Genomic DNA, 26274 nt, shown 5'->3' with positions numbered 1-26274 from the left:
GAACAGCTGGAGAAATAATTTCAGGGACAGACTGAAGTAAAATGTTCAAGATTTTGCATGCACAAGACTTAATGAGGTTTAAATACTCATACTACATAAAGTAGTATCATTGCATCAGGGAATTTTTAAAATCTAGCCTCCTTGATGCTAGAACAAAAAAAAGAACATAGCACTAAAGGCAAAGCAGGATTTTTGCCTTCCCAGTAAACATTCAAGATTCTTCAAGACCCTCGCTTTCCAATACATCAATAAAGACATACTTAAGCCTGAAAACATATATTAATAGAAATACATTTTGTATATATTTTGTATATATTTTATATATCCTTACTTTTAGAAAAAAAGTAAGTAATTTTGAAAGTACAAGCCACCTAAAACTCAGCTACAATTTGCTGGAGTAAAATATCAATGTACACATTTCTTTTTGGTTCAGAAAGAATTAACAGCTCTAAAGAGAGAAAAACCTGGTTGGGCAAAAATCGTATGTTTCTATTAGACAGAGTATAATAAGACTTAAAACACATTCAGGAAGTACCACAGGCAGAAGAACAAAAATCGAGACAAAAGGAAAAGAGCTGTGGTCTTACTACAGTCAACGATGTCCGTTTGTTGCTCATAAATAACAGATCAAGCCCTTCTACATTTTTCCTTCTTCCTCTCCTCCTCTTCATGGGTGGTTCTCCATCTATTAAAGAGCCATTTAGTAGATGCCTTGTGGGTGTGCGTGAAAGACCTGCTTGCAGCAGCTCCATTTGAGTTTTAAAGGCATCAGACACGGGTGTGGAAACATTAGGCAAGATAAACTTTGAAGTAACAGATGAAAAATTTGAGGTAGAACTTGTTGCCTCTCGTGAGGCCTTTGATAAATCTACAACCTTTTCTTGTCCATTTTCTGAGACCACCTGAGACTCACGTAACTGGGCAACCATTTCCATAAGATTTCTCCTCTTGGCAGCTCTCTCAGCCTCAATTTCAATCTTTCTTCGTCTCCTCCTCCTCTGACGTGGAACTGATAAATTGAGTGCATCTTCCTAATAAAAAAAATGAGCATTTCCAAACATTAGCAAAGCTCTGTTTGCTATGCTGAGTTTAAAGTAAAACTCCAGATGTATAATTCTGAAAACAAAGCCTTTATTTTATTCAAAAAAACACTTTTATGTTTTTCCTATTTTATTCATTCTAGTTTATTTTCTATTATGCAAGAGAAGCCCGGCAAGATAAAATGCTCTAAGTAAAAAAGAGAATGCTGCAGCCATACCTTTGACAACTGAGGAGAAGCAGTGAGATCTTCACTGCCACTGACGCTGGCTTGACCAACCATGGAGAGCTCTGCAAAGCTCCTTTTCTGTAGAGGGCTGTCCACAGCTGTTGGAGTGTACCCAGGTATGAGACCCTGGAAATCAAACATCTGGCGCCTATTTACTGGCCACTTCCCTTTCAGCACTGCTTCACAGATGTTGTCTAATCGGTTGATCATTACTCGGTCCTGCATAAAGGAAAAGTATGTAATGAACCTTCAGTGTAAACGTCACCTTTTAAACTCAAATAAGTCTCATGACACAGTCCAGTTTCCAGAGCTTAAGGAAGACATTCAGAAACAACCACCCCTGCATGTTAGGAATAAACTGATCACCTTATAAGAAGCTAACAAAATTTTGTAGAATAAAACTTTTAATAGGATTTAAAAGCTGCATTTATATTGTGAGGGGAAGGAGAAAAGACAGACCAAGTTTTCTGTATGACAATGCACCAACTGAAAAATTTAGTAGAAACTCGCTGTTATTATACAAAACTTCAGTAGTTAGCAACATCAACAGTTAAGGAAGGGAAAATAAACACATCTGCAATCAGTATCTTAAAGCAGCAGTTCTCAAGATCCAAGAAGCTGGATCTGTAATTCTGTCCTAGGAAGTGGATCCTCATTAGCGTCACTATTAATAAAGTTCAACATTATGAAATGGGCACCAACCTAGGGACATCTAATGAATGTCAATTTTCATTCCACGCCCATTATCACTTCAAATTGCACTGAAGCGTGTATACTAAAAATCTCTAATTATGTTTATTAGTCTACTTATGCTGAACCTATACAGATGAAAGATTTTCTGTTCTACTATCACTACTATGACTAGAACAAGATTTTAGCCCATGTTTCCAAAGTACTTGCTTTGAAAGCAGAGAAGATGAGCATTATATGATTTTTTTGTATTTCAGTATTCAAGCACATTCTACACTAGTCTGCCTGAAGTAGTAGCAACTTTGGAACTCCAAGAAATACTGCTGGTTAGGGAATATGAACATCAGTTAGCTTCCTGAACAGCAAAACAGTGCAAAAGCCACTAGCAAATCTCAGCAGCTGCAACAGACTGCTTGCTTTCCCCAGAAATAAGCCTATTAAGAGCAAGGTCCTCTTGCCCTGCTACCCCCTTCCCCCTCCCTGCCCCAACCAGATGGCCCTGTTATGGTGATTAGTAAGCTTAAGACTATTACTACTTTATTTTTCTCTCTCCCCTTACTGCAAAGCAGAGTACTAAATTAAGTATGGATTTATTACAAGGTTACAGTTTTGTATTTTTAAAAACATTTTATATTAGATAATTTTCAGTGTTGTTACCCAAATAAGATACAGCTTTATCCTATCTAAAACTGCTGCTTATGTTTGCAGGATACCTTAATACAATTACATCTGCCAACATTACATAATGGCTTAGATCATGTAGGTCACCAAAACTGTTCCCTACAATCTCCTCACCCCAAAATAAAAAGGTGATCTTTGAAAGTCTCTGCTCTCAATTCTGCAGATGGCTCTGCAGGGAAAATTCCTAATTCAAAACTGTACAGTGATGTAAGAGGTGGGACTCTGCTGACAAAAAGTTATGGGACCCTATGAACAACTCATGTTTGCCAGCAGTTCACTGTTTTACTAAAAGACCCTATTTTACAAAAAGAGAGAGCAATTTCTTTCATTTCCACTACTAGGTTGTATAAGCTTGAAGAAAAAGTGGCATTCCACAAATCATTCACAGAAAAAGGTCTCACCCACTGGAAGTGCAGTATCACACAAAGCTCACTGTTACTTTGCAAGCACATTTCCCATATTTTACTTAAATTAAAAGAGACACATGTCTTTCTACCCCTAACCAACCTTAGGCCAGAATGAGAAGGCAAATGTTCTCTCATGAAGCAGCTGAACCACAGAGGGATCCCCGTCTTCCATGTAGAATCCATCACGAGTTTCATCCCTTGCGGTACTCATAGAGGCATTGCTTTCTTCATCAAAATTCTTACCCTGAGAAACTGCTCCTGCTGAATAACAACCATGACCAGGCATTAACATCTAGTGTCTACCCACCTAGATAGGCTAAGGCAACCAGGCTTGACACAACATTTCTAACTCGGGCTTTTCAGTGATTACTACAGCAGAGCCCCAGCCTTCCACATTTGGCACAGAGATCATGCTTATCGGCTCAGGGAGCTATCCTGGAAATCATCTCTTGTGGGAGAATACCCCACTGATGCTGGATGCTTCTTATGAAAGCTTATTTAGCCACCTGATATGTGGAAGGGCAGAAGAACTGCTACACGTAGCCCATCCCATACTCCATAATGGCACCCTGTGTGCCACTTACCAGCTGGCATGAGCTTCAACAGCTGTGGGGCTTGTGCTAAGCACAGAGAACTGATCTGACCAATGTATTACCTTCAGGTTGGGAGGATTCTTCTGATTTATCATCATCTTCCAGTTTCTCCTCTTCATCTTCTTCTGAACCTTTCTCAGAAATAGATTTTGGATCTACATCTGTACTCATTTCTATGTCTTTCAATTCACATTTAACAGAGCCAGGCTCAGCCTCAGCATCACAGTCTGGTTTAGTGTCCTTATCTGTAGTATCTGTCTCCTCTTTGATTTCAGACTTTTCTTTGGCTGCTGGATTTTCAGAACCTTCCGCTTTAGACTCTGTTTGTTCTGTAGTCTTTTCTTCTTGTACTGGTGTGGATGGGACAATCGGGGGTGTTTGACTGCAGCCAGCACCCAGAGGGTTTACAGAAGAGACAGTATTTGCATTTCCTGTCCCTCTGTTTTGAGCAAAGTTTTTGTGAGCCTCAAGAAAAGAGAGTTCGGGATCATTTAGAATGTGATAATCTGTCCTACTGACTCCATGTTTAGCAGCACCAATCAGTAAGTCTTTATCATGTTTACCACACTCCCACCACTCTGGCAGGTCCAGACTTGGCTGGCAAAGCTTTAGCCTCTCCCCCAGCTGCGGGTGATGGAGAACCTGTTCCCGGATCTTGCGCAGCAGCTCGATGCGATATAAAGTTCTAGAAGCACGCTCTTCTGTGATGGGCTCAATCAGCGTGGAAAGATCCGGCGGTTCTGCAAGGACACCAAGTTGGTCTGTTTAACATGGATTGAATGCACATCCATTTCAAAATCATTACAGCTGGGCATGAAGTTTCAACAGTCCTACTGTCACATGATATTCATGCTGATTTCCAGAGTCAATTAAAACTTACCATCATCTGGTTTGACTGGCATTCGGCACACTCGTCTACACATATTCACAAAGCCATTAAAATACTTTTCCAAGCTTTCATCGGACTTTTTGTCAAGCCTGGCAAATGCTCTGAATTGATTCCACTCAAACTGATGCTTTACAGGATCAAATATAACTCCAAAAGTAGACACCACACGATAAAAATCAGCTTCTTCTCTTCTTGTCCATCTAGTCAAGGAAGAAGCAAGAGAAGTGAGGCCACCAGATAGATAAGACTCCAAACACATTTAGAAGCCCCAAAGCCCCCTTAAGTTTATTCTTTCAAAACAAAAGAGTGGTATGGGTCACACACAAGCTCAAGTAAGATTCAAAGGAAGATATCACCAGGAAACTCACTTTTGCCGTTTCTCAGTTATTATAGCTTCCCTTTCTGCTTCCAGTGCCCTCACTTCTTCTCGAGGCCGACGTCTCCTGCGGTCAGTCTTCATTAGTGCCTCTTGCCTCATTTGTTGCCTTTTATAGCTGCGTTGATAGGCAGTAATGAGGCGACGCAGACGGGTAGTCAGGGTTGAAGTGTTGGGCCAGTAGAGTTGCCCTAACTCAGCGTTGCTTTCACTGTGCTTGTCTAGAGGACAGAGAAGTATTTGCACTGCAAAACCAACACTAAACATTTCGAAGTTTCTATGGCTATAACTGCTTTATCAGATAAGAATACATGCCTGTAATACTGGTGCATAATGAATCAGAAACAGGATAACTATTGGTAAGAGATAAAAAATGGAATCAAACCATCCAACTCTAAGAACTCAGAAATGCTTGTGAAGCATTTAAAGATAACCATCAAGCACTCTGATTTGATGTTATAAATGCAAACATATTATGAACACTGTAAGTATTTAAATTCATGCAATGCATCTTTAAATACATTACTAAGGAGATCATTCTGCCTCTGAGGAAACACCTATGCTTATCATTTCCCACTTTATTATTTTCACTTAAACTTGGCAATTTTCCTCCATACTGAGGAAACAACGTATTTGTAACTTCCAAGATTATCTCGGCAAAACCATCAACGGCTGCATTATGAAACATCCGGTCTTTATCATCACGGTTTCTACCATGTAATTAGAAATCCAGAGAGCCATAATGTGGATTATTCCAAGAGAGTATGTAATTGTTTTGAAGAATGTGAAGCATGAAGAGATTTGGCAGCAAAAAGCTTTCTGTGGTATTGTCCCAAAACGTCTCCTATCCCCTCATGTGGTAATGTAAACAGTCCACCTTTCACTAAACGATCCCTTTTTGCCTTTTAAATTTTTTTGCTATAGTCTTACTTGGGTGTAATTCTATGGACTCCTCTTTGTCTTCTGGAGGTGAGTTTGCGAATTCCTTGGAGAGAAGACAGAAGTTATTTTAGTTTTCAGTTTTGACCATATGTCATAATTTGAGAAGAAAAATATGTCATCTCTCAAACACAGCAGCAAACAATCTTTGTAAGGTGTGTTTATCTGATAGTTTTCAAGCTTAGAAAACACACATTAAAATAAATATGGAGAATTTATTATAATTATACATATTTGTAGTTATAGAAAATTGGGAGTTCTTACATCAATTTCATCCTTGAAAGGAGTTCTGGTTGGCTTATACTCTGGATCTTCATCCTCTCTGTCAAAATCACCCCTATAAATATTAAAAAAAAATATTTTCAAGAAAAATACTGGCTTTGAGTGGGGGCTGATATTCTGGACAAAAGCAAAAAAGCTACAAAAGCCATCACTGTGATGTACCAAGTTACACATTTGTATTTCATGCTCAACTGTGTAAACAAATCTACGTACTTTGTACATCATATGATCGCTTCATATCCTCAGGCAACATATAAGTATAATATGACATATGAACCCATGCCAACATATACAATGCTGATAAAGTTTATTAATTTTTTCATGTCCTCCTTACCCATCACCGCCATCTGCTAACATGTCTGTCCCTCTCTGTTCAGCAGCTATGGCCTTTGCATCAGGCATGCCAACCCGTTCCAGAAAGCACAGTGCTGGATCAGCTCTCATAGAATTGTACTTCTCATAACCTGCGTGCAGAGTGAGAGACAAATGCTTTTTTAAAAGCAGTGACCAGCTGTGAATAGAACAGGTCTAGGCAGTAGAAGTACAATTTTCTGGATTCATCAATTTATTTTTAAATAAAACAAAAGAGCTGCCATCATGCTGGAAACATTTAATTCATGTTAAAAAATTGTCCATGTTGGTAAATTCCAACAGCACAGAAACATCTTCCTATCAATAACATTAACACATATAAGACAGTGAAGAAAGGATCAAATTTCACGTCATTATAAAGTAAAGTAAAAATCACAAGTGGAAAACCTTTAAGTTTCCTATATGACTTTCACAGTGGTTCTCAACATTCAATATTCGTCAGTGGAAACACACAGACGCAAATGGAAGTGCACAGACAGACACAGACACACACACACAGACACACACACATGTATTTTCAATAGCTCCAGCCCTGCTGGAACCCTCAATACAGGCTGCAAAAATGCTGCATACATGGGTTATACGTAAGGCCAACGAACCTGTCTTATTAGGTTTAGGATGATGCATGTCAGTAAGATGACACTGTTCCCTCTATGGTTTTCAAACTGCTGTTTGCTTTTTTACTGCCCAAGTTGACTAGATGGAAAATGGCAGATCCCAACAGTGCACTGCAGGAAAATGATTTTTAGACTAGACTTGCCTCAGCTGAGCCCACAACACAGAGCTGCTGTACATAGGCAGAACAGCACAATTCAATTAGGATTTGTACTACAACACACTGCTCCTAACTGCTGTAGAGCCTCAAGCCAAACTGTAATCATGAAAGGTTTTATAAGCCATCATTCTCCCCTTTAGTCAGGCTGGGCTGCTGAGAATACCTCTGCGACCTCCAGAGAATTGGGATTATAATCAGGAATCGCTCACTGTATATATCATGCCAGCTCTGCATCCCCAGCCTTTCAAAGTTAACAAGGCTGCATCCCACTCAAGGGAGCCGGGAGTTCTCAACACTGACATTTGTGAAATATTGCTTGGAACAAAGCCCAGGAGGCACTTGTACAGATTAATAGCAGAGGTTAAGCCCACCGTCCACTTTGACACTGGTTGGCAGAGTTAGCAAGTGAAGCAGTGCTGGAAGCAAAGTTTATGGAGATCTATCTTACTATTTGGCTATTATTTAAACAAATATGGCTTTGTTTTATTTACAGCCAAGAAAGTAATGTTTTCTTCTCAAATGTTCTGCAAACATTTAAAAACAGCATCTGATATTTACAGCTCATATTAGGTTTTTAATGCAGGCAGGAAAAAAGGGAGATACAAGCCAACAGTTCTTTGGAACAATACTTGTTAATATTATGACTGAACAGTCCTACACACTGAAAGCTTTACAACTGAGTTTTGTTGAGAGTGAGAAACCACTTACCGTGTTTAAATACTCCAATTAAAAGGGATTTATCTGCTTCTTTATCCCACCAATCTGCAGGAACTTCGGCATGGAATGGCTCAGGTATCCATATATCTACTTCACTGTGAAGATAGCATTATATACATTCTCAAATGTATTACTGGACACAGATTAAAACAAAACAAAACAAAACAAAACAAAACACAAAATCCTAAAAAACCCAAGTGGTTTATGTTGTTCTGTAAATATAAATTTTGAGCTGGAAAACCCAATACAGAAACTGAAATACCTTAAAAAATAATTAGGATGGTTAAACAAACAAACAACAAAAATAATTCATCAACAACAACAAAAAAATCACAACAAAGACACCTCCCCTCAACATTAGGCTATTTTGGGAGTCAAATGGTTATCTAAATATGATTCATTTAAGGTCTTAGTATTTTTTTAATTTTTTAAATTGAATAGAATAATCCCTCAATATTAGCAGAACTGCAAATCCACTTCTGTCATTTCCCACATCGTTTCCCCCCCTCCACGAAAATTACCCGCTGCGCTTGATAAAATAATAAGGCTGCTTGAGAACAGGCATGTAAGAGATAAAGTGTGACCACCTTTAAATGCTGCATTATTATAGTACGTGTACTTCACAAAAGCCAGAGTCATAAAGCAAAAAATAAACCTGCACTTGCACTAACCTTGAGTCAGCACCCTCTAAGATCTTGTCTGCTTGGTCCCCTATAACTTCTTGTCGTAGATAGTAGAGCATGCGGACACGCAGCAGGACCCTGGAGAGGAAGGCAGAGGGGGGAAAAAGTTCTTAACTTCAGGACTGTTTGCCAACAGTGGCTTTTGGCAGCTGCTGCTGTTCATCCATCATCCTGCCAAGGCTGATTAGCCATGCTGTATGGTAGGCTTGAAGCGTGACAGATGGTGGCACATAATCACCTCTGTGTGGTGCTTTCTGCTGGCTTCCAACAGGCCTGCCTGGCAACTGCTTACACTGCACAGAGAGGGACCCAGCTCAGCCCGGCCCCAGCGCATTTCATTTAGTTCTACCTAGTGCAGCTTGTGAAGTTTAGACACGTACTCTACCACTGCCTCTGAAGTATTGAAGCAAGTTTGTAAACAACTGAGCAGATGGCTTTCAGTAACTGTTCTGCTTCATTATCTCATAAAATTTCCTCAGCTGCTGCCTTAATACCATTTTTGGAAGCACATCAGAAGTTGTAGAAATAAACGAGATATAAAATCTGGTTTTACTACCTTACAATAAACCCTCAATATGGAATGTCAGGTTTTTCAGATTATACAACTTTTTGCTTCTGAGAATGGGGGGGAAAAATAATCCCCCATTTCCCTTGGGAGATATTAACTATTTTTACTCTTTATAGTTCAAACTGCTATTAAATTTTACCTATGCACAACCTAACTGTGACAAGGAAGTAAAAAATCTTTGCTGCCAAGTTTATTTTTCCCCATTTTTGCAATACTGCAGTCGTTTTTGGAAGCACTGTCAGGTGTTGTGGTCACACTAGAAGCTGGCAGGAGAGAGAAAGGCAGAGTGGCTTTTCAAGGAGACTAGAAAAGAGGTCATTTCTGTAGAAAAAGTATCTACCTGAAAATAATCCTGCTCTCCTATGTTTACCCAATTCAGGGCACCCCCTGCTGCCTAGTTCATGAAGTAAAACCAGTATCAGCTAAAATGGAGATTAGTAAGCCTGCCCTCTCTTTGTACCCAAATCCATCACAGCAACTGTTGAATTGCTGCTGCTCCTGGAACAGCAAGGGTGACCAGGGAAGCAGTAATCTGATCACCCACTTGCATGAAAAATTTAGACCACCACCAGTTTTGAGAGCTCCTTGTTAGAGATCAGATGCAACTGGAGCAATACCCGGTTTCACACGTGTTATTCAATCAAACCTCGGAAGAGCAGGGATTTCAATGAAGGTCATGTCTGCAATTCAAAACATGTCAGACATGCTTCTTTCTGTATGCACAGTAACTGGGACCAGTAAGATGTCCCTGCTCCCTGTGTGGCTATGTAAATAAGCTGTTGAGGGTCTCTATCATCTTAGTATTAAGCAATAACAGCTGTTACATCAAGCCAAAGAGGAGAAGCACGAAATAAAACCCAAGATAAACCAAAAACCAGAGGCTCTTTGCACCTTTCCAAAGTCCTATGCATTAAACCAGCATACATGGTACTTAAGGAAAGGACACCAATTCTTAAATAGCCAACTTCAACTGGTACCTTTTGAAGGAAATTACTCAGTTTATTAACTGGCTCCACCTCTGTTTGATTTTACCTGTGCTAAAAACATGTGGCTTCTACAATTCATTTAGTCCTGGTGAATCTGGGAAGTGAAGGAAAAAGATAGCAACTGAAAACATTCTTGCATATTTACCAGTCTTCCCATTCCTTGTAAATGTTCTATTGTATTATTAAAGAAGCAGTATTTAAAAAATTAATTTAAGTCAGCTCTGCAAACTGATATAGCAAGTAAAGAAGACATGCTACCTGAGAGATTAAAATAATGTTACAGGAAAGAATTGTATTACTTTAAGATCAAGTGAAATGTAATAACAAACCCGAGTAACAGTTCAGAAAAATCAGAAAGCAGTTTATTTGGAAGGGCACTCACTAATATAATTCTCTGAGTATCTGTTGTCATCAGCTAAGAATTAAGTTTAGTTAGCATCTGGAAATGAGCTAATAAACCCCTTAAATGCCTTTCCTCCTTCACATCACACCCCCTATTGACAGCCCATAGGTACTTTTCAAATCAATAATATCTTTCCACTAAACAGTATTAATGAGACACAATACATATCCAAACCACAAAAGTAATAATGACCTTTCAGTAACACTGCATTATAACCGTACAATACATATGCAATGAAGAGTAGAAATTTAAAAACAAAACCAAATATCCCAAAATCCCAAAAGCAATCAACCACATCCCCAGCTCTAAACCAAGGTATTTTTGGGACAAGGTTCAGTGTCTATCAGGAGAAAATAATATGCAAAACTGAGATGGCATCAAAGAAAACTGACACAAAAATAAGATATTACAAAACAAAAGCCAGGAAATATGTAAGAAAGGCTCTTAAGAGATATCAATGAAACAATAAAACATTATATACAATCACCTTTATCCCCAAGAGATTTTGGTTTTGGTAACATGATTAGAATTTCAAAAATCATATTAGGACAAATCAATTCAAGTAAAAAAGTTTGGTGACAAATTTCATCTCAAAGGCGAAAGAATAAATATTCTGTATGTTTATTGTATATCATATTATTGCCTATTTTTATATATAATTTATCTATCATATATATATATTCTCCAAGGAAAGCAAGAGAGGAAGGGAGAGAAAGAATGAAGAGAAGAGAGACGCCCACAATACAGGTGAACTACTACATGACACTCCCGAAACTAAGAACTGGATATATGAGTTTAACATATATGGAACAGAACTTTAAATACCAGCCTGAAGGATGGTACAAGAAGGTAAGAAACAAACAGCTTTTGTTTAAAGATAGCAAATTGTCAAGTGAAATTGACTTAATGTAGGAATGTAGTCTTTATTTTCTATGGTAAAAAAAATAACCTTATCTGATTCCATTCTTATTTAGTAAATAGAGAATAATTTTCTTCAGAACTGTGCTCATCTGTCATAAGGAGCTTACAGAAGTATCCAGATATCTTTTAAGATGATTATCCCCAAATTAAAAAGTAATAATGGCCTTTACATCCTATTAAGTGGCCCTGTGTTCTATTAAATATACCCAAATGAAGTTGTGGACTTTCCAAAAGCATGTAGATAAAAAAAACCCAAACCTCTAAATGAAACATTTATTAGTACTTACTTATTACAGTGATGTTTGAGATGTTTCCTATAGCTGTCTTCTTGAAATAATACATCTGGATTACAGGTTGTGAGCCAATCAGCATCTTGCAGCATTGGCTGTGAACTCTGGGCTTTTACTTTCTTCCCTTTCCTCCCTCTGGGCACTGGTGCAGACAGACCTAGAAAACCCCCCAGTATTTCTTACACAATCTGAATAGAAAAGTTCTCACCCCAAACAACATTACAAACATACATTTTAAAGCCAAGTATTCATTACTTTGTGGGCAACAGAACCACCAAAAACTGAACAGCAACATAACTCAGTACAGAAAATTGCAAGTAACAAAGTCAACCAAAACTTTCATGCAAATTTAGGTGTGAAGATTTCAAAAAATTCAGAGTGCTAGCCAGAAAATGGTGTTACATAAATATTTCTTGTAAAAACTCTCATGAATCTAAATGGCCGTAAGGAAACAAGCTTTCTGATTTATGGCAATTTAAAAGAGATTAAATCCAGCAGTAGGTGCCAGTAAAAAATTATGCTGGAATATTTGTTTAAAACTGATTTAAAGGAAGGAGCACTGCTTTCTACAAAGTGTCTGAAGGAGACTTCCCCTTTAAGCACAGACCAAGTCAAAGCCCACCTTACTCATAAAATCTGACAAGATCCTACGACATGTCAGAATGGCTATAGTTTAAACCAAATACATCGCACAACTGAAGCAATTCTTTCCTATTTACTAGCATCATCATTTGATTGTGGTAGACATACCGGAATGATTAACCAAAGCTCGAGTTTGCCCATCTGCAGTTGGAGTGATCAGATCCCAGATGAAACTTTTGATATTTTCATCCCCTTTGTAGTGATTAAGACAATACACCAGGATAGTCCGGCAGATGGTTTCCACATCTTGCTCTGTTAGCTGACGTTTATAGCGCCCATGTGAGAGGATGTCAGTCCACCGACCCCAGCTAAAAGAAAAATATATTCAATACAACAGCCAGGGTACTGGTATTTTAATTTGTGACTTTCAATTTAACTCCTGGTATCAAGCAACTTGGGACCTCCTGTGTTAGCACTAATGCATTTTGCATTTGCAGGTTACGTCAGGGAATCCAACTGCCAGCACCAAAGAGTTAAGAATGTTTATTTTACAGAACAGGCAATAAGTTCACTGCTCGTAAAGCTGCAATTGAACTATGGTCAAATTAATAAAGTACATATGTTTAACTCTAAAGGTCCCAGTAAGCTACAAATAGGAAACAACCAATTCCTACAATAATGGGATTCGAGGAACCATTCCTATTTTGATCCAGAAACCTATTACTAGTAATTGTTGTACACTAATTTCTAAGAAAAAACAGTCATTCTGAAGGCCACCATATGAGAGGTGAAAAGTCAAATATAGCTACCGGCTTGCAAAAAGATAAAATTCAAATTAACATACTCAATGGGAAAATATCAAGTATCAAATATCTGAATTTAAGTGGTGACAAAGTCTAGATTGACTGTTGATTTCAAAACCATTTTGTCCTCTACAAAAACACTATCACTCACTTCAACACTTAGAAAAGAGAGGCTAAAACTCATTAACTCAAGAATTCTTTACACTGAGAAACCAGAAACAAATATTCTGTCATCACAAAAGCACTTATCTTACCAGTGAGCTCATAGCCATCTGTGAGACACTCAGATACTTTAAACTAAGTAACACATATAAGCACAATTTATATACATAGCAACCAAAAAAAAACCCAAAAACACCCAGTATATATAAGCATCATACAGTATGATAGTATGTGAATGTGTCCAAGAGAAGAATGAGTTATTTACTATATATAATTTATTTTCAGATCTTTAGCCACAATTAATATATTTCATTTGCATATCTTACCCGTAAACCAACAAGTTCTTCTCCACCCTGAAACATTCACTTCTTGCATAACCTTGTGATTTGTCCTGAGGCCTACGGGGCTTTGTGCTAGGCTTTTCTTCAGAATCGCTTTCCAGGTCTGAAAACTCCATCAGTTCATCCTCTTTGACTGCACTGTAGAGTCTGGTTTGCTTCCTTACTCTTGGTGTATCAATAACTAGGTTGTTCTAAAATGAAACGGAAAATGTATAAATTTAGGAAGGGGGGTGTGGGGGGTGTGGAAATCTTTGATTTAATTGTGCTAGAAAAAGTCATAAAGCTCTTACCCTTCCATTTAGAGCATCGATATCCAGCTCAGCTTTCTTTGCCCACTTCTGCCAGAAATTAGGGTCATCCAAAGAAATGTCTGTCCTGTTCCCAGATGCAACAAAACTAGCCTAGTGAAAGTAAAAACATGTGGATTGATTTCCTAACTGAATGCTATGAAGAACGCCTGTTTTTCACTAATAAATACAATACTTAGGAAGAGGTAGTGTCAAAAAAGAAAAAAGACAAGCACACTGAAAAAATAAATTGACACAGAAGGCAATTTAATATACTGCCATCTATTCTGGTCACATTTTATTAATTTTCCCCTGAATGTCAATACATACTTTGGCAAATGTTGAGCCTTTTCCTTCAGATTCAATAGTAATTGTGTGTGTTCGTCTTAAAAGAATCTGATCAATATCCTCTTCACAAAACTTAGACCCTTCATCTTCCTCATCCATCAGAGCACCATATGCCCCCTTTCGAAGAAGATCTTCTATTTCTTTTTTAGACAGCTGTTGCACCTGTAACACATAAGAGGGGTTGCAGTTTTGGGTTTTTTTGACATCGGCCAACGTGTTCATCTGACAGCTCAATCAGATGGATTGTACTTCTATTTGGCATTTTAAGAACTGAAACTCTACGATAATGTGGTGGTGGGTGAATTAAACATTCATGCTGAAATCACCTTTTAAAGAAGAATACAAACAACAACATTCTCCGGGTGAAGTTATGTGAGTGGTTTAAACGACTTAATAATTCATTCTCACTGAATCTCTTTAGCTTTGACGACTGCTAAGCTCCTCCTGGGAGCAGACTTAATTTACTAACCCAACAAAAAAGCTAAAGCAAAAAAAAAGTCCCAAAGCAAAAAGGCTACACCAGCAAAAGCTAACTAGAAGAACTCCATAAATTGCCAGGATCAACATAATGCAAAGGGTGGAGTGATGAGAATGGATCAGGATTGAGGGAACATGATTCCACCTGCCCCCTTTTGGCAATATGAGAGCCATTAGATAGGCTGAGCCAGTTCATGTAGCCAATGCCCTTATTTAACCTGACTTAAAGCTATCAGCCACACTCCATCTGAAAACCACTGTTCTCCAGCTAAAACACAAACAGGCAAGCAAGGTATAGCATGTTCATAGCATTTGTTGATGATGTACCTCGAAAAACTAATCCTTACCCCATTTGTGGCATTTTCTCTTCCACTCATAGATTGTAGCACAGCCTTATCAAGGCCCAGCTTCAAGCTAGCTTTGTCAAACATTTCCCTTTCATAAGAATTCCTTGTTATCAACCTGTAAATTTTCACTGATTTGCTCTGCCCTATTCTGTGACATCGTGCTTGAGCCTGAAGAAACAAAGACAGATATTCAGTTATAGGTTACAAATGGAAGAAAAAAGAATTTGAAAAAATCAATACAGAGAACCTACTTTAAAAGTGTTCGGATTTTTTAAATATAAATAACATTGTTTATGCTTTCAAGAGAGCAACAACAGATAATTTCTCTTGTAGGTGAAGAAAATTTCACAATAAAAAAGCAAAGAAAAATTTTCAATTAAATCATCTCTCATGATATTACCTGGAGGTCATTTTGGGGGTTCCAGTCTGAATCAAAAATGATGCAGGTATCAGCAGCAGTAAGATTAATGCCCAAACCTCCTGCTCTCGTACACAGCAGGAAAACAAACCTATCAGAATCAGGTCTTGAAAACCTGTCAATAGCTGCTTGACGCAAGTTGCCTCTCACTCGACCATCAATTCGTTCGTATGGGTACCTGAAAAATAGTTGCATTATAGGGATTGCTTTACTGCAATGGCATTGCTTCTTCAGAAGAATATGCAATCAAAAACACCAAAGACAAATATGCTACTACGGGGTTAGAAGAACAACAAAAAAAGAGACTAACTAACTTCATCAATAAAGACATACTACTTTGTCTCTTTCCTTGGTAAATAGACTTTCACTCCAAGGAATTCAATAAAAATTTAGGCCGAAACTAAAAACTCTACAGCCACCAAAAACATTAACTGAGAGGTAAACTGAGAGGTTTAAAGCTCTCCATATGAGGTCATTTTCTATTCACTCAAAAGAAAAGGCTCAGTACTTGCAACCTACAAGTTTGCTCTTTCCTTTAGTCAGATCACTATAGAAAATGCTTGTTTTATTTTCCCTTTCAATACAGATTACTCACAGGTTAAATGCAGTGGTCACCGAGGAAGGCACAGTTTATTTATAATTGTATTACATTGTTGCTCTCACCGTCTTTGAATGAGGTAGTCTTCCAGTATGTCCAAGCAGCGCACCATCTGGGAAAAGATAAGCACCCTGTGGCCACCAGCCTTCAGTTTTGGCAGCAGCTTGTCAATCAGTACGAGCTTGCCAGCAGCCTGGATCATTGCCTGGAGCTGAAAATCTGGAGAGTCGGCATTGTGTGTTTCTTTAAACTCTTCCAAAATTTTCTCTTCAGCACCTGCAAAGATTGGACAGCAATACATGAACACTGCAAAGGGTTTTATTAATAAACAATGAGCTCGCCTTCAATACCCTATAGAAACTGCAGGAATGTTTCAAGCTCTATGTGAATAAACATTTATAAAAAAAATAAACATTTATAAAACATATTAAGCTTAAATTTGAAGCAAACATATACACAAATACAGCATAAATAAAAAATAACTCTGAGAATCCGTCCTTTTTTCCTCTTTTGAGCAACATTAAACTATTTCCTAAATAAATTCATAGAACTATTGACACACACAATTCAATGAAAAAAATATTAAAAAATATGAAAAAAAATTAAACTTATTTCAACTGATAAAATGAAATATTTTCCCTTCTAAAAATGTCACATGAAAGAAAACAGTATCTTGTCTTAAAGGAAAATACAAGGGACACAAATCACATTTAATGCTGTGCCTCTAAAATCACCGTTAAACATCCACATGACCTGAACATGCTCCTTTCATTATTGATTATAAAATCAAAATCTAAACAAAAAAACTAACTGGGGGGGAAGCAGCTATGAAATTATTATTTTATTTTCTATTTAGTATTTTCTCACTGAAGTTTTTTTTGTTCAGTTTGATGAAGCTATCCAATGTATTTATTCTTTCCAGCATTAGCCAAAAGTTCTCTCTTGCCAGTCACTTTGCCTATGAATGATATGCACAGCAGCAACTCTTTCCTTGTTCTGCTCACTATTGGAAGACTACGGACCAAGTTCAAGCTTTCTCTACAGCCTCTCCTATACTTTTATTCCATTTTTAAGTCACTTCTACTAAGTGGGCAATTACAAGAACTATCAGATTGCCATTCTTGGCATGTAAAAGGTTAGGAATCTTTGTTCTAAGTTTATTTCACCTCCAAATAAGCCCTTTTTTTGAGCCATCTTTTTCTCCCCCTTTGCTCCGCCCCCCCCCCCCCCAACACAATGTAGTTTATAAAGTATTTCTAGTTTGTCTAATATTCAGCTTCAACACTGCTTTTGAATAGCACAGGGAAAGATGGAAGGGCTGGGGGAGGGGGAAGAACAGCTTACTGCCAGGCTTCTGCTGAGCATCTCTCTCTGAAATCCCAGCTCTAAGTAGATGCCTGTAAACAAACAGGGAAAGGCCCCCTCCCTGTGCGATTGCTGGTTCAGTGCCTGCTGTAACGCGGTGCCTGAACCAGATTCACCCGGGGCAGGCTGCCTGACAGCTCCATGCTGCTCCACACACTCGTGCTGCTCACTCTTACACAACCTGATGGACTCAAGATGGGACTGTGTTTCAAGGTAGTTTTATATCCCTAGATTTTCCTCATCCAGATTCCCTGCTCCCAGCACTCCTCATCCTAACCGTTTGCACATAAGAAAAGTAAGCCCATATGAAATGAGTGTAAGCAGACACTCAAAGTTCCATTCAATCATATCAGCACCTATCTCTGTAAAACAGGCAGAATTTTGGGCAGTAAATCTCTGATTCTGTATGAACTTTAACAATTCCAGGATACAGCAGGCTGTCAAACATTTCATATCCAGTAATTTCAGTTACCTTTCTAGGTTACAGCAATTATTTCTGACTCAACTGTGATATCCAGATTGAAGTTTCACTACTGTGAAGCAACCCAATATGCAAGAACAGCATCTGCAAAAGCAAACCACACCACAACAAACCCACAATGTGGTGTAATGAATGGTGAACTTACAGTATCAGAGCTTGGTCTTAGCACCATAACTCCAAAAATCTGTTCTCTTAATAACTCTGTCCTAGCTAAATCCTGCAGAAGACTATATATATATATATTTTTTTTTTAAGTTCCTACTTCAATTGCAATTACGTCATGTCCATTGATCAGCCTGTTACCCAAAAGTTACTTAATGCAGTACTTGCTGGTCTGTAAAACTACTTCCTATTCTAGCTGATTTTTAGCAGGGGATGAAAGGACGGTGTTTGAATGTGCGGTTGGTCAACCAGGGAAACCTCCACTTCTACTCTTCATTAGGAGAGGCTTCCAGGGCGCAAGAGGGCACAACAAACAGAGTAAGGAGCCTTTCTGGTGTTCAGCACTAAGATGTGTAAGTATAGAGGCATTCCCCACTGCTGGTTCTTGGAGACAGAGAGAGGAATGATGTATAAATACTTGAGAATGGTTGCTATGGAGAAAACAAGGAGTCCAGCCCTGAGAAAAATGAGAGACAATGCTTTACTCAAGTTGGCTGGAGAATACCCAACATGCAGTAACTACCTCTAGAAGTCTACTCCCAGTCTCGGCAGACCACAGAACTCATCTATCTATCAAGAAAGAAACAAAAATCCCACTTTACATTCAACTCCTACCATACAATTTCCATCATATAGCCTCAACTGAAGGTTATATAGAAAACTTTCTTGTGACTCTCACACAAAACAAAACACGTTTAAATGTTCAAATACATGTGCGCTACTGCTTGCTCACAAATCCCACAAACTGGGAAGAAAATAAGGATTCAGAGACACTTTTATAAAAGCAGTTAAACTTAGAAAACAGAGCTTGTTACTGCAAGAAATTATTCACCAGGAGAATACTATGCAACCGTAAGTACTCAACTGCAAAAACTCTTAGCAGAAATAAAATAAACTTGTGCCATTACACTAACTACAGAGTTGTTAAATATCAATCAACAAAATAAAACCTCAGGCTCAGAAGACTATAGCATGTAGGAGTATTTTCTGTCCTAGAACTACAAAGGATGTATTTGTTTAGTACCATCTCCATGCTAACACATCAGGATTTCTTTTTCTCCTCAAATCTGAAGGCTCAACCCACCTGCCACATTGCTGAATGATACCAAGCAAGTCCCAAGGTTCAAAGCATCACAAAAATGTTAGAAAGGCAAATGTATTCAAGAGACAAACCCACTTCCCCTTACTAAGATTAAGATACAGTCATCAAAAAATATTTGAGGTTTTCTAAATTAACACTTGAACTTTATCAGTCTCTAATTTATATTAAGCAATACAAGAGTTCTGAGGAAAAAAAAATCACTGCTGTAGGCAACACTGCAAGCACTGCTCGTAAACTCTATTTGACAAAACAAAGTAGCAGCAAAATACTCAGGTTTTTTTCTTTCAACAAACATGATATAAGGAAAAATAATAGCAAGGTTAAAAACTAGGCGAAAGCCAATAAGCATCAATTCAGACACCCATAACCTGAACAGCCTAAACTATTCTGATAAATTCACTTAGACAATGGATTAACTTAAGCCAAAAAATCAAGTAAAAAACCTCAACGAACCTTGCACCAGACTCACAAAGCTACTGTATATCATATGAGTTTAGAAACTGAACAGCTGCCAGCATGGACGAATTGAACTACTTTGGAGTAAGTCTATATCATGTCTTTGGAATAATTACTTGTGCATGAAATATAATTAGATGTAATTTCATGAATCAGTTTAAGCATTTCCCCCCACCTTTAAACAAAAAGTGTCAAGGAAAAGAACTTAAGTACTGCAATATGGAAGCCATACAATAAAACCCCTGAAATCACATATGGCTCTGGAACAAAACAGTCTTTCATCATGAAGCCCATAACAAGCATAAACCAACCATAAATCATATCTAGTAAGAAAGAGAGTTGGGAAACAAGAAACTAGCAGAATGCAAGCCTGTAAGGAGGCTTGTGTTACATCCTCAAAGGGAAGAAATGACCAGCACATACAAGTTTAGCATACTTCAGACAGTTAGAGCTGGCTGGTTCATCACAGGGCTGGTCACTGGAACAGCCTCCCCAGGAAAGTGGTCCTGGCAACCTGAGAGTTCAAGGACCATCTGGTCCTTAAGTCACATGATTTAGTTTTAGGCAGTTCTGTGAAGAGGAGAGAGTTGGACTCAATAATCCCTATGGGTTGCCTTCAACTTAAGATATTTTATGATTCCATACTACTTGTCAAAAATAATCCTGATCTAAAACCAATACCATCAGATAGAAAAGTCACTAAAGTCTAATATGACATTCAACCTAATCTTTCTCTTACTGGTCAAATTAAGAAAACTAACTGACAACATGTGGCCATAAAAGCAGGCTTGATCACAATTTATTACCCTGCAACTTTTATTCAGAAATTTTAAGTTACTACCTTATGATGTTCAACAACAAGAAAGAAAGTAGCAGCTAACTATAAGTGAAGAGAAACTATCATATTCATGCCAGCATCCAACCACCTGCATGATAACTGAAGTCTTGGTTTGTCACAACAGAAAGGAAAACTTTATAATACCAACATTAACTCAGTCAGGATTAAGTCTGTCAGGAAGCTTTGGAACAAAACAGCACAGGAAAAACCAGCTGCAACAGCAGCGGTGCCCTGGCTAGCAGATTTCCACACCTATGAGAATCTGAAAGGTTATCTCACTTTTCTACTAAAATGAATAAATAAAAAGACACACTAAAATACAACTTATAGCTAGTAAACATTTTTACAACCATTTTTCAAATGACGAGAAAAGTAGGCAGCCTACCATTAATAAGGTATGGATGATTGCAGCATTTCCTTAGTTCCATCATAGTGTTTAAAAGATTAGGTACATTTGCCTGACCTCCACCCTTGGAAAGAAATGTGAAATTCTTTTCAAGAATAGCACGATAGTATTTCTTCTGAATATTTGTCAGCTCAACTTCAATGATGGTTTCCTCTTTGGGGGCCAGGTTCTTTTCCACATCCTCCTTGAGACGTCTCAGCATCATCGGCTTCAAAATAGCTTGCAGTTTTTGCACCTGGAAAGCAGATGTTTAATAAAATCACTGAATTAAAACTGCTAGAAATCAAATACTCATTTTGCAATTTCCTTAATTCTAAAAACTTTGTTTTCTACCTCAAATGCCAAGTGGAGCACATTGTAAAAAATCTTTCCTCAGTGACTCAGCAGCAAGTTCTCCTTGTTAACTCAGTGACACACACACACACACAATTTTTGGTGTCTAGCCCTTCTGTTTAGTGATTTCTGTTATTAAATAGACCTCACTCAGAACTATCCTTCTAGACAAGGACAGTACTGCACACAAATCATGAAGAGCTAACCCCTTGTTAAATAAGCAAATTTGACACTTTTAAGATGACTTTTGCAGTTCACTTCTAATTACTAATCAGTATTTAATGCTGTTTTCCCACTTTAAGTACCTGCTTCTAATTATTTTCTTACTTCCCTAGTTCTGATATCCACTGAAGTAGAAAATGATTTAGGACTGGTCTAAAACTGGAAACACTGTATTTCTGTTAAATTTTATGACATTGATAATTTTTAGTGTCCCCAGGTTTTGTGGCCTATTCTTTAAGACACACCCTAAAGGGCGGGAGGGGCAAAGAAGAAACTGTCTTTTTTATTAAAAAAAAAAAAAAAAAAAAAAAAAAGGCTAAGTTTTTGCAAACTCCCTTACACAAAAAGCTCAAATGTATTCCATATTAAAAAAACCCAAAACACCTGGCATTTAGGCTGTGTCTCAGAGTACAAACCATCTCAGTGCTGAAGAGCTAATAATTCACCCTGAAATTGGTCATCATCTCCTGATGCAGAGCGGCACAGCAGAAATATGAACAAAAGGCACTTTCTCCTGAATTTACATAATTCCCTTAGTAATAAAGCAACTTCAGAACAAAAAAAAAAAAAAAAAACAAAAACAAACCACGCAATTAGCACAGAGGGATGAACAATTGAGGAAATACATGGAATACAACTGCAAGGAATGGAGAGGAGACCACAAGTCATTAACACATAACCTGTCCCACCACTTGAAAGACAAACCCAACTTCAAAACATCTGAGTGTCAACAGATAAAGAAGTTCTCCTGAACTTGTTGAACCAAGCAATCCAGGCTCTAATTCTGATCATAGCCAATGGCATTATTTTAATAATTCCACGTATGGCATCAAAAGTCTCCAGTCATTTTGAGCCAGCCATACACAGGATATGTTGAAAGTTACGATATATTAGCTCCAGTTCAAACATTTCCTTAACAGGACTACACCTTCTGCATCAGAGCTGGCTCACTTTCAGTCAGTTCAGTGTCCATTTTGACTGACATGTAATACCATGCACAACCTATGGAAACATATCCTATTTTGCCAGGAGACCAGGGGCTATAGGAAAAACTATTTTGTAAGTTAGACTGTAACGTGTGGAAGAGTTGTTCTCAAAGAAAGACAACAAATTCAAGCAGTCAAAAGTTAAGAGAGACCAAAGATTGAATTTTCAGACAAAGCCAACAAAGTTACACACAAAAATGCACGCAGTTGTAATCACAGGAAGCAAAGGGCCAAATTAAGGTGCCATGGTTCAGTTAACTCCTAATATTAAGGCAGTTTGGTCGTTTAAAACGTTTTGATACCTACAAAGAAACATTTTACATTTCAGATATAAAATACGCTGCACCTAGGGTCTTTCATTTTGTATTGATTTTTGCATTTCTTCTCTTGGACAGCTCAAGAAATCTATTTCTGGAAAAAAAAAACCCTCCCTCCATTTGGTTAGCTCTTGCTAAACTGAGTTTCAAGTATGTTCCTGTTTGCACTTAAGTCACTGGGAAAACTCTCAGATGTAAATTCCACAGAAGTTACAGGGACAATCCCTTCACTCTGATGCTTAAGGAAGAATGTCAACTGACAAGTTAATTCTCGTAGAAGTACTTTTATCCAGAAACCATTATGATACACTCCACCCCTATTTTTAAACACTATATTTTAATAAAGGGATTTTTTTCCTGTTTCTGCAAGACCAATGGACAAAGGACTAAAAAAAAAACCAAAAACAAACCCAGAAAAACAAAACCATAAGAACAGTGATAAGGCAGAATTACTTCTGGCCAAAAGCAAAAAACCCTCAAAAAAAAAAAAAAAAAAAAAAAAAAAAGGAATAAACCCACCATGGTGTTCCAGGAAGCACATAGGTATTATTTGAAAAAAAAAACCAAATAATGAAGTTCAGATACAATAAAAGGGGTGAATTCACAATATCTAAATAGAAAACTAAGTGTGAAAGTTTACCTGCTCTTCAGTTTTAAGATCCCCAAATTCTTGCATGAATGTGGTTTCTGATGGAAAGCGACCTGGTTCCAAGAAGTGAAGCAAGCTAAACAGCTCTTCTACTGTATTTTGCAAAGGGGTTCCAGTAAGCAGCACTTTATGCTCCTGAAAGGTTAAGAAACAGTTGCCTAGGAATCCATCATTAAAATCTCCAATGGAAAAACACACAAAATTGTTTTGCCTTGTCACTGTCTGTCTGTCCCACCCTTGCTTCCTCTCCCCTCCCCCAGCTACTTACATAAAACTCTTCTCAAGACATTTCTCACTGGTACTCTGGTGTTCCTTCAGTGATAGTCCAGAAAAACACTTCACTACTTAAGGAGCTTCAAAAGTCCTCCAAGATACAAGACCAGATTTTACTGGTCCACAGTGTCCCGTCCCTTTCACAAGTACAATGAACTTCAAACAGCAAAATAACAGTTAAACCTATCCCATCATTTCCAGTAAAAACTCATTGATTTACCACACCTCTGACTGACCTCAGTGCACTGATCTCCTCAGGCCAGGAGATCAACACAGGATCTAACAAGAATCCTGAGTTCTACCTTCATACTACATGCTAAAGAGCACCAGAGTGGCAGAGACGAAAGTAGCACATTGCTTTAGAGAAGGAGCCCAGACAGGTTCAGCAACAAGCCCAGAGACAAACATAAAATTAACAGTGTAATAAGAACTAATGTGAAAAGTCCCATATTTCTATCTGTAGCCTGTAAGACTGTAAGCTCTGCTTTCCTCTAACAGCAACCATAATAAGAAAAACAAAAGGTACATAGCATTTTTACAAATTGAATTACAATTATTAGCTTAGCATGACTGCATTATTCTGCCCCAAATGAAGTAAGTATTGCGTTTTTTAAATGGTAAATATCTTCACATTAACTTATTTTTCACTGTGAGTTTAATAACCCTATTTTGTACACATAACATAATACATATTTGTACAGGCATCAGAAACAACTCACTTGCCCTTCCTTAGTCACTAAGAAAGAACATTCTTATGGCCACACAACAAATAAATATTAGAGCTGATATTAATGCAGAGCAGTTGAACTCTCATGGCCAAATTTGGCCACCTGACCGCATTATACTTTTAAATGAATGTCTATGCGAAGAAGTGACTATGGATTAAGTCACATGAAGAGAGAGTAAGGAAAGAATAAATTTATTTTTATTGTCTTAGGAGAATCCACATAATTCTATGTCTAAATCAATGAAAAAATCCTTATTAAATATCAGCACTCTAAAACTGAAGGTATGCATATGTTTCCAGTATATATGCATATACTTCCTCATCTGAGTTTTCTTATTCTTCTTAACACTTGATTATTTACTTGAGAAAAAACTCTTATTTTACTTTTTGATTAAACCATAAATCAGAAGTAATAAAAATACAGAAGACTCAAGCATAGGAGATGTTCACACTGACCAGGTCCATCATCTTGAGTCCTTCCAAAAGCTTACAGTTCCTGTTTTTCAGCCTGTGGGCCTCATCAATGACCACGCAACGCCATGGAATGTTACGCAGCTCTGGGCAGTCAGTCAAGATCATTTCAAATGTTGTGATAATGGCATGGAACTTGTAGGACCCCTTTATCACACGACCCTAAAAAGAATAGCAAATGTTCAAGTAAACACCCTGGCAAAGAAAGGAAGCAATTTGTTTCACCTTCAAATTTAATTTTTTTAAAAATACAAAACAGTACAATGGACAAGACATTTAAAGCAAATGAAGTCATTATTGCTGACTAAATGGAGAAATACAATTCTGTAAGTTTGCTACTCGATTCATGATAGCTGTTTTTAATCCTGTAAATAGGCCCACAATCACTGTACATTGATTACCAAGAAGTTATGCAAATATTTTAGTTGTAATTCATATGGATGATACTAATGCCTTGAGGCATTAATGTACTTCTGCAATATCAAAATAAAGTTTTCAGACTTCACCATGAGAATTCTCCTTTAACTTCCAAACTGAAAGTACATGAAGGTCCTCCTGAACAATCCAAATACAGCAAAAATGCATTAAGGTTTCCTTTTTATGACTATTTCAATATTGTGCTGACTGTTATCAGTTTGTTTTTTTCCCTGGTAGATGCTCGGGGTTCAAAACACCTACAGTTCATAGAATAGCTTCAGTTGGAAGGGACCGTGAAGACCATCTAGTTCCAACACCCCTGCCATGAGCAGGAATCCTTCCATTAGACCAGGTCCCTCAAAGTTCTGTTCCATCAGGCCTTGAACACTTCCAGGGATGGGGATTCTAGAACAACTCTAGTGAACAGCTTTGACAGAAGCAAATATCCAGACCTTTAAATGGAGAACGTGTATCTCTGCATACAATTTAATAATATTTTTTTAAATCAGCAGGACAATTAACTTGATGTCTGACACCATATTCACTGGTTCATTAGTTCAGTCTTATTTTCAGCATTGATATAAAGACTGTTTAAAAAAAAAAACTTGAACAAACTTTATTCAGGACCATGAAATGAGCATCTTTCTGACATTATGCTGTGCTTCTTCCCAATGCTGTTCAAAGACTAATATAATTTGGTACCTCCAGTGTCTGTGCAGGAAAACTGTCTCTGTAAGGATGAGCATTACACAAGTTCAAAACCATTTCACATTTTCAAAGGACTCTGTCATGGGTTGTATATTGAATACATTTCAAAAGAAACACATATTTTACAGTAAGGTGACCATTTCTTCCTTTAGACCTGTG

At 37.7% G+C, this 26274-nt stretch overlaps 1 protein-coding gene across 6 annotated transcripts in view; it reads right to left on the bottom strand.

The window, feature by feature from the left end:
* The window catches only part of CHD7 (chromodomain helicase DNA binding protein 7), a 131151-nt gene that overhangs the window by 4097 nt on the left and 100780 nt on the right, over positions 1-26274 (bottom strand). For 5 of the 6 annotated variants that reach the window (XM_066331634.1, XM_066331623.1, XM_066331656.1 and 2 more), the window contains 22 exons: positions 24976-25152; positions 23511-23654; positions 20992-21247; positions 16268-16478; positions 15587-15782; positions 15187-15354; positions 14345-14524; positions 14018-14128; positions 13713-13918; positions 12590-12789; positions 11837-11996; positions 8660-8749; positions 7980-8083; positions 6459-6588; positions 6107-6179; positions 5834-5888; positions 4896-5124; positions 4519-4727; positions 3701-4378; positions 3146-3306; positions 1259-1486; positions 588-1031 (listed from right to left, as the gene is read on the bottom strand). In XM_066331634.1, coding sequence (XP_066187731.1) covers positions 588-1031; positions 1259-1486; positions 3146-3306; positions 3701-4378; positions 4519-4727; positions 4896-5124; positions 5834-5888; positions 6107-6179; positions 6459-6588; positions 7980-8083; positions 8660-8749; positions 11837-11996; positions 12590-12789; positions 13713-13918; positions 14018-14128; positions 14345-14524; positions 15187-15354; positions 15587-15782; positions 16268-16478; positions 20992-21247; positions 23511-23654; positions 24976-25152 — 4410 coding nt within the window. The remainder of the gene's footprint in view (positions 1-587; positions 1032-1258; positions 1487-3145; positions 3307-3700; positions 4379-4518; positions 4728-4895; positions 5125-5833; positions 5889-6106; positions 6180-6458; positions 6589-7979; positions 8084-8659; positions 8750-11836; positions 11997-12589; positions 12790-13712; positions 13919-14017; positions 14129-14344; positions 14525-15186; positions 15355-15586; positions 15783-16267; positions 16479-20991; positions 21248-23510; positions 23655-24975; positions 25153-26274) is intronic. The other variant, XM_066331644.1, reaches the window with a different exon arrangement.

Source organism: Sylvia atricapilla, chromosome 1 (assembly GCF_009819655.1).
Source record: "Sylvia atricapilla isolate bSylAtr1 chromosome 1, bSylAtr1.pri, whole genome shotgun sequence".
Lineage (NCBI taxonomy): Eukaryota > Metazoa > Chordata > Aves > Passeriformes > Sylviidae > Sylvia > Sylvia atricapilla.
This window is presented reverse-complemented; position numbering and strand designations above follow the sequence as displayed.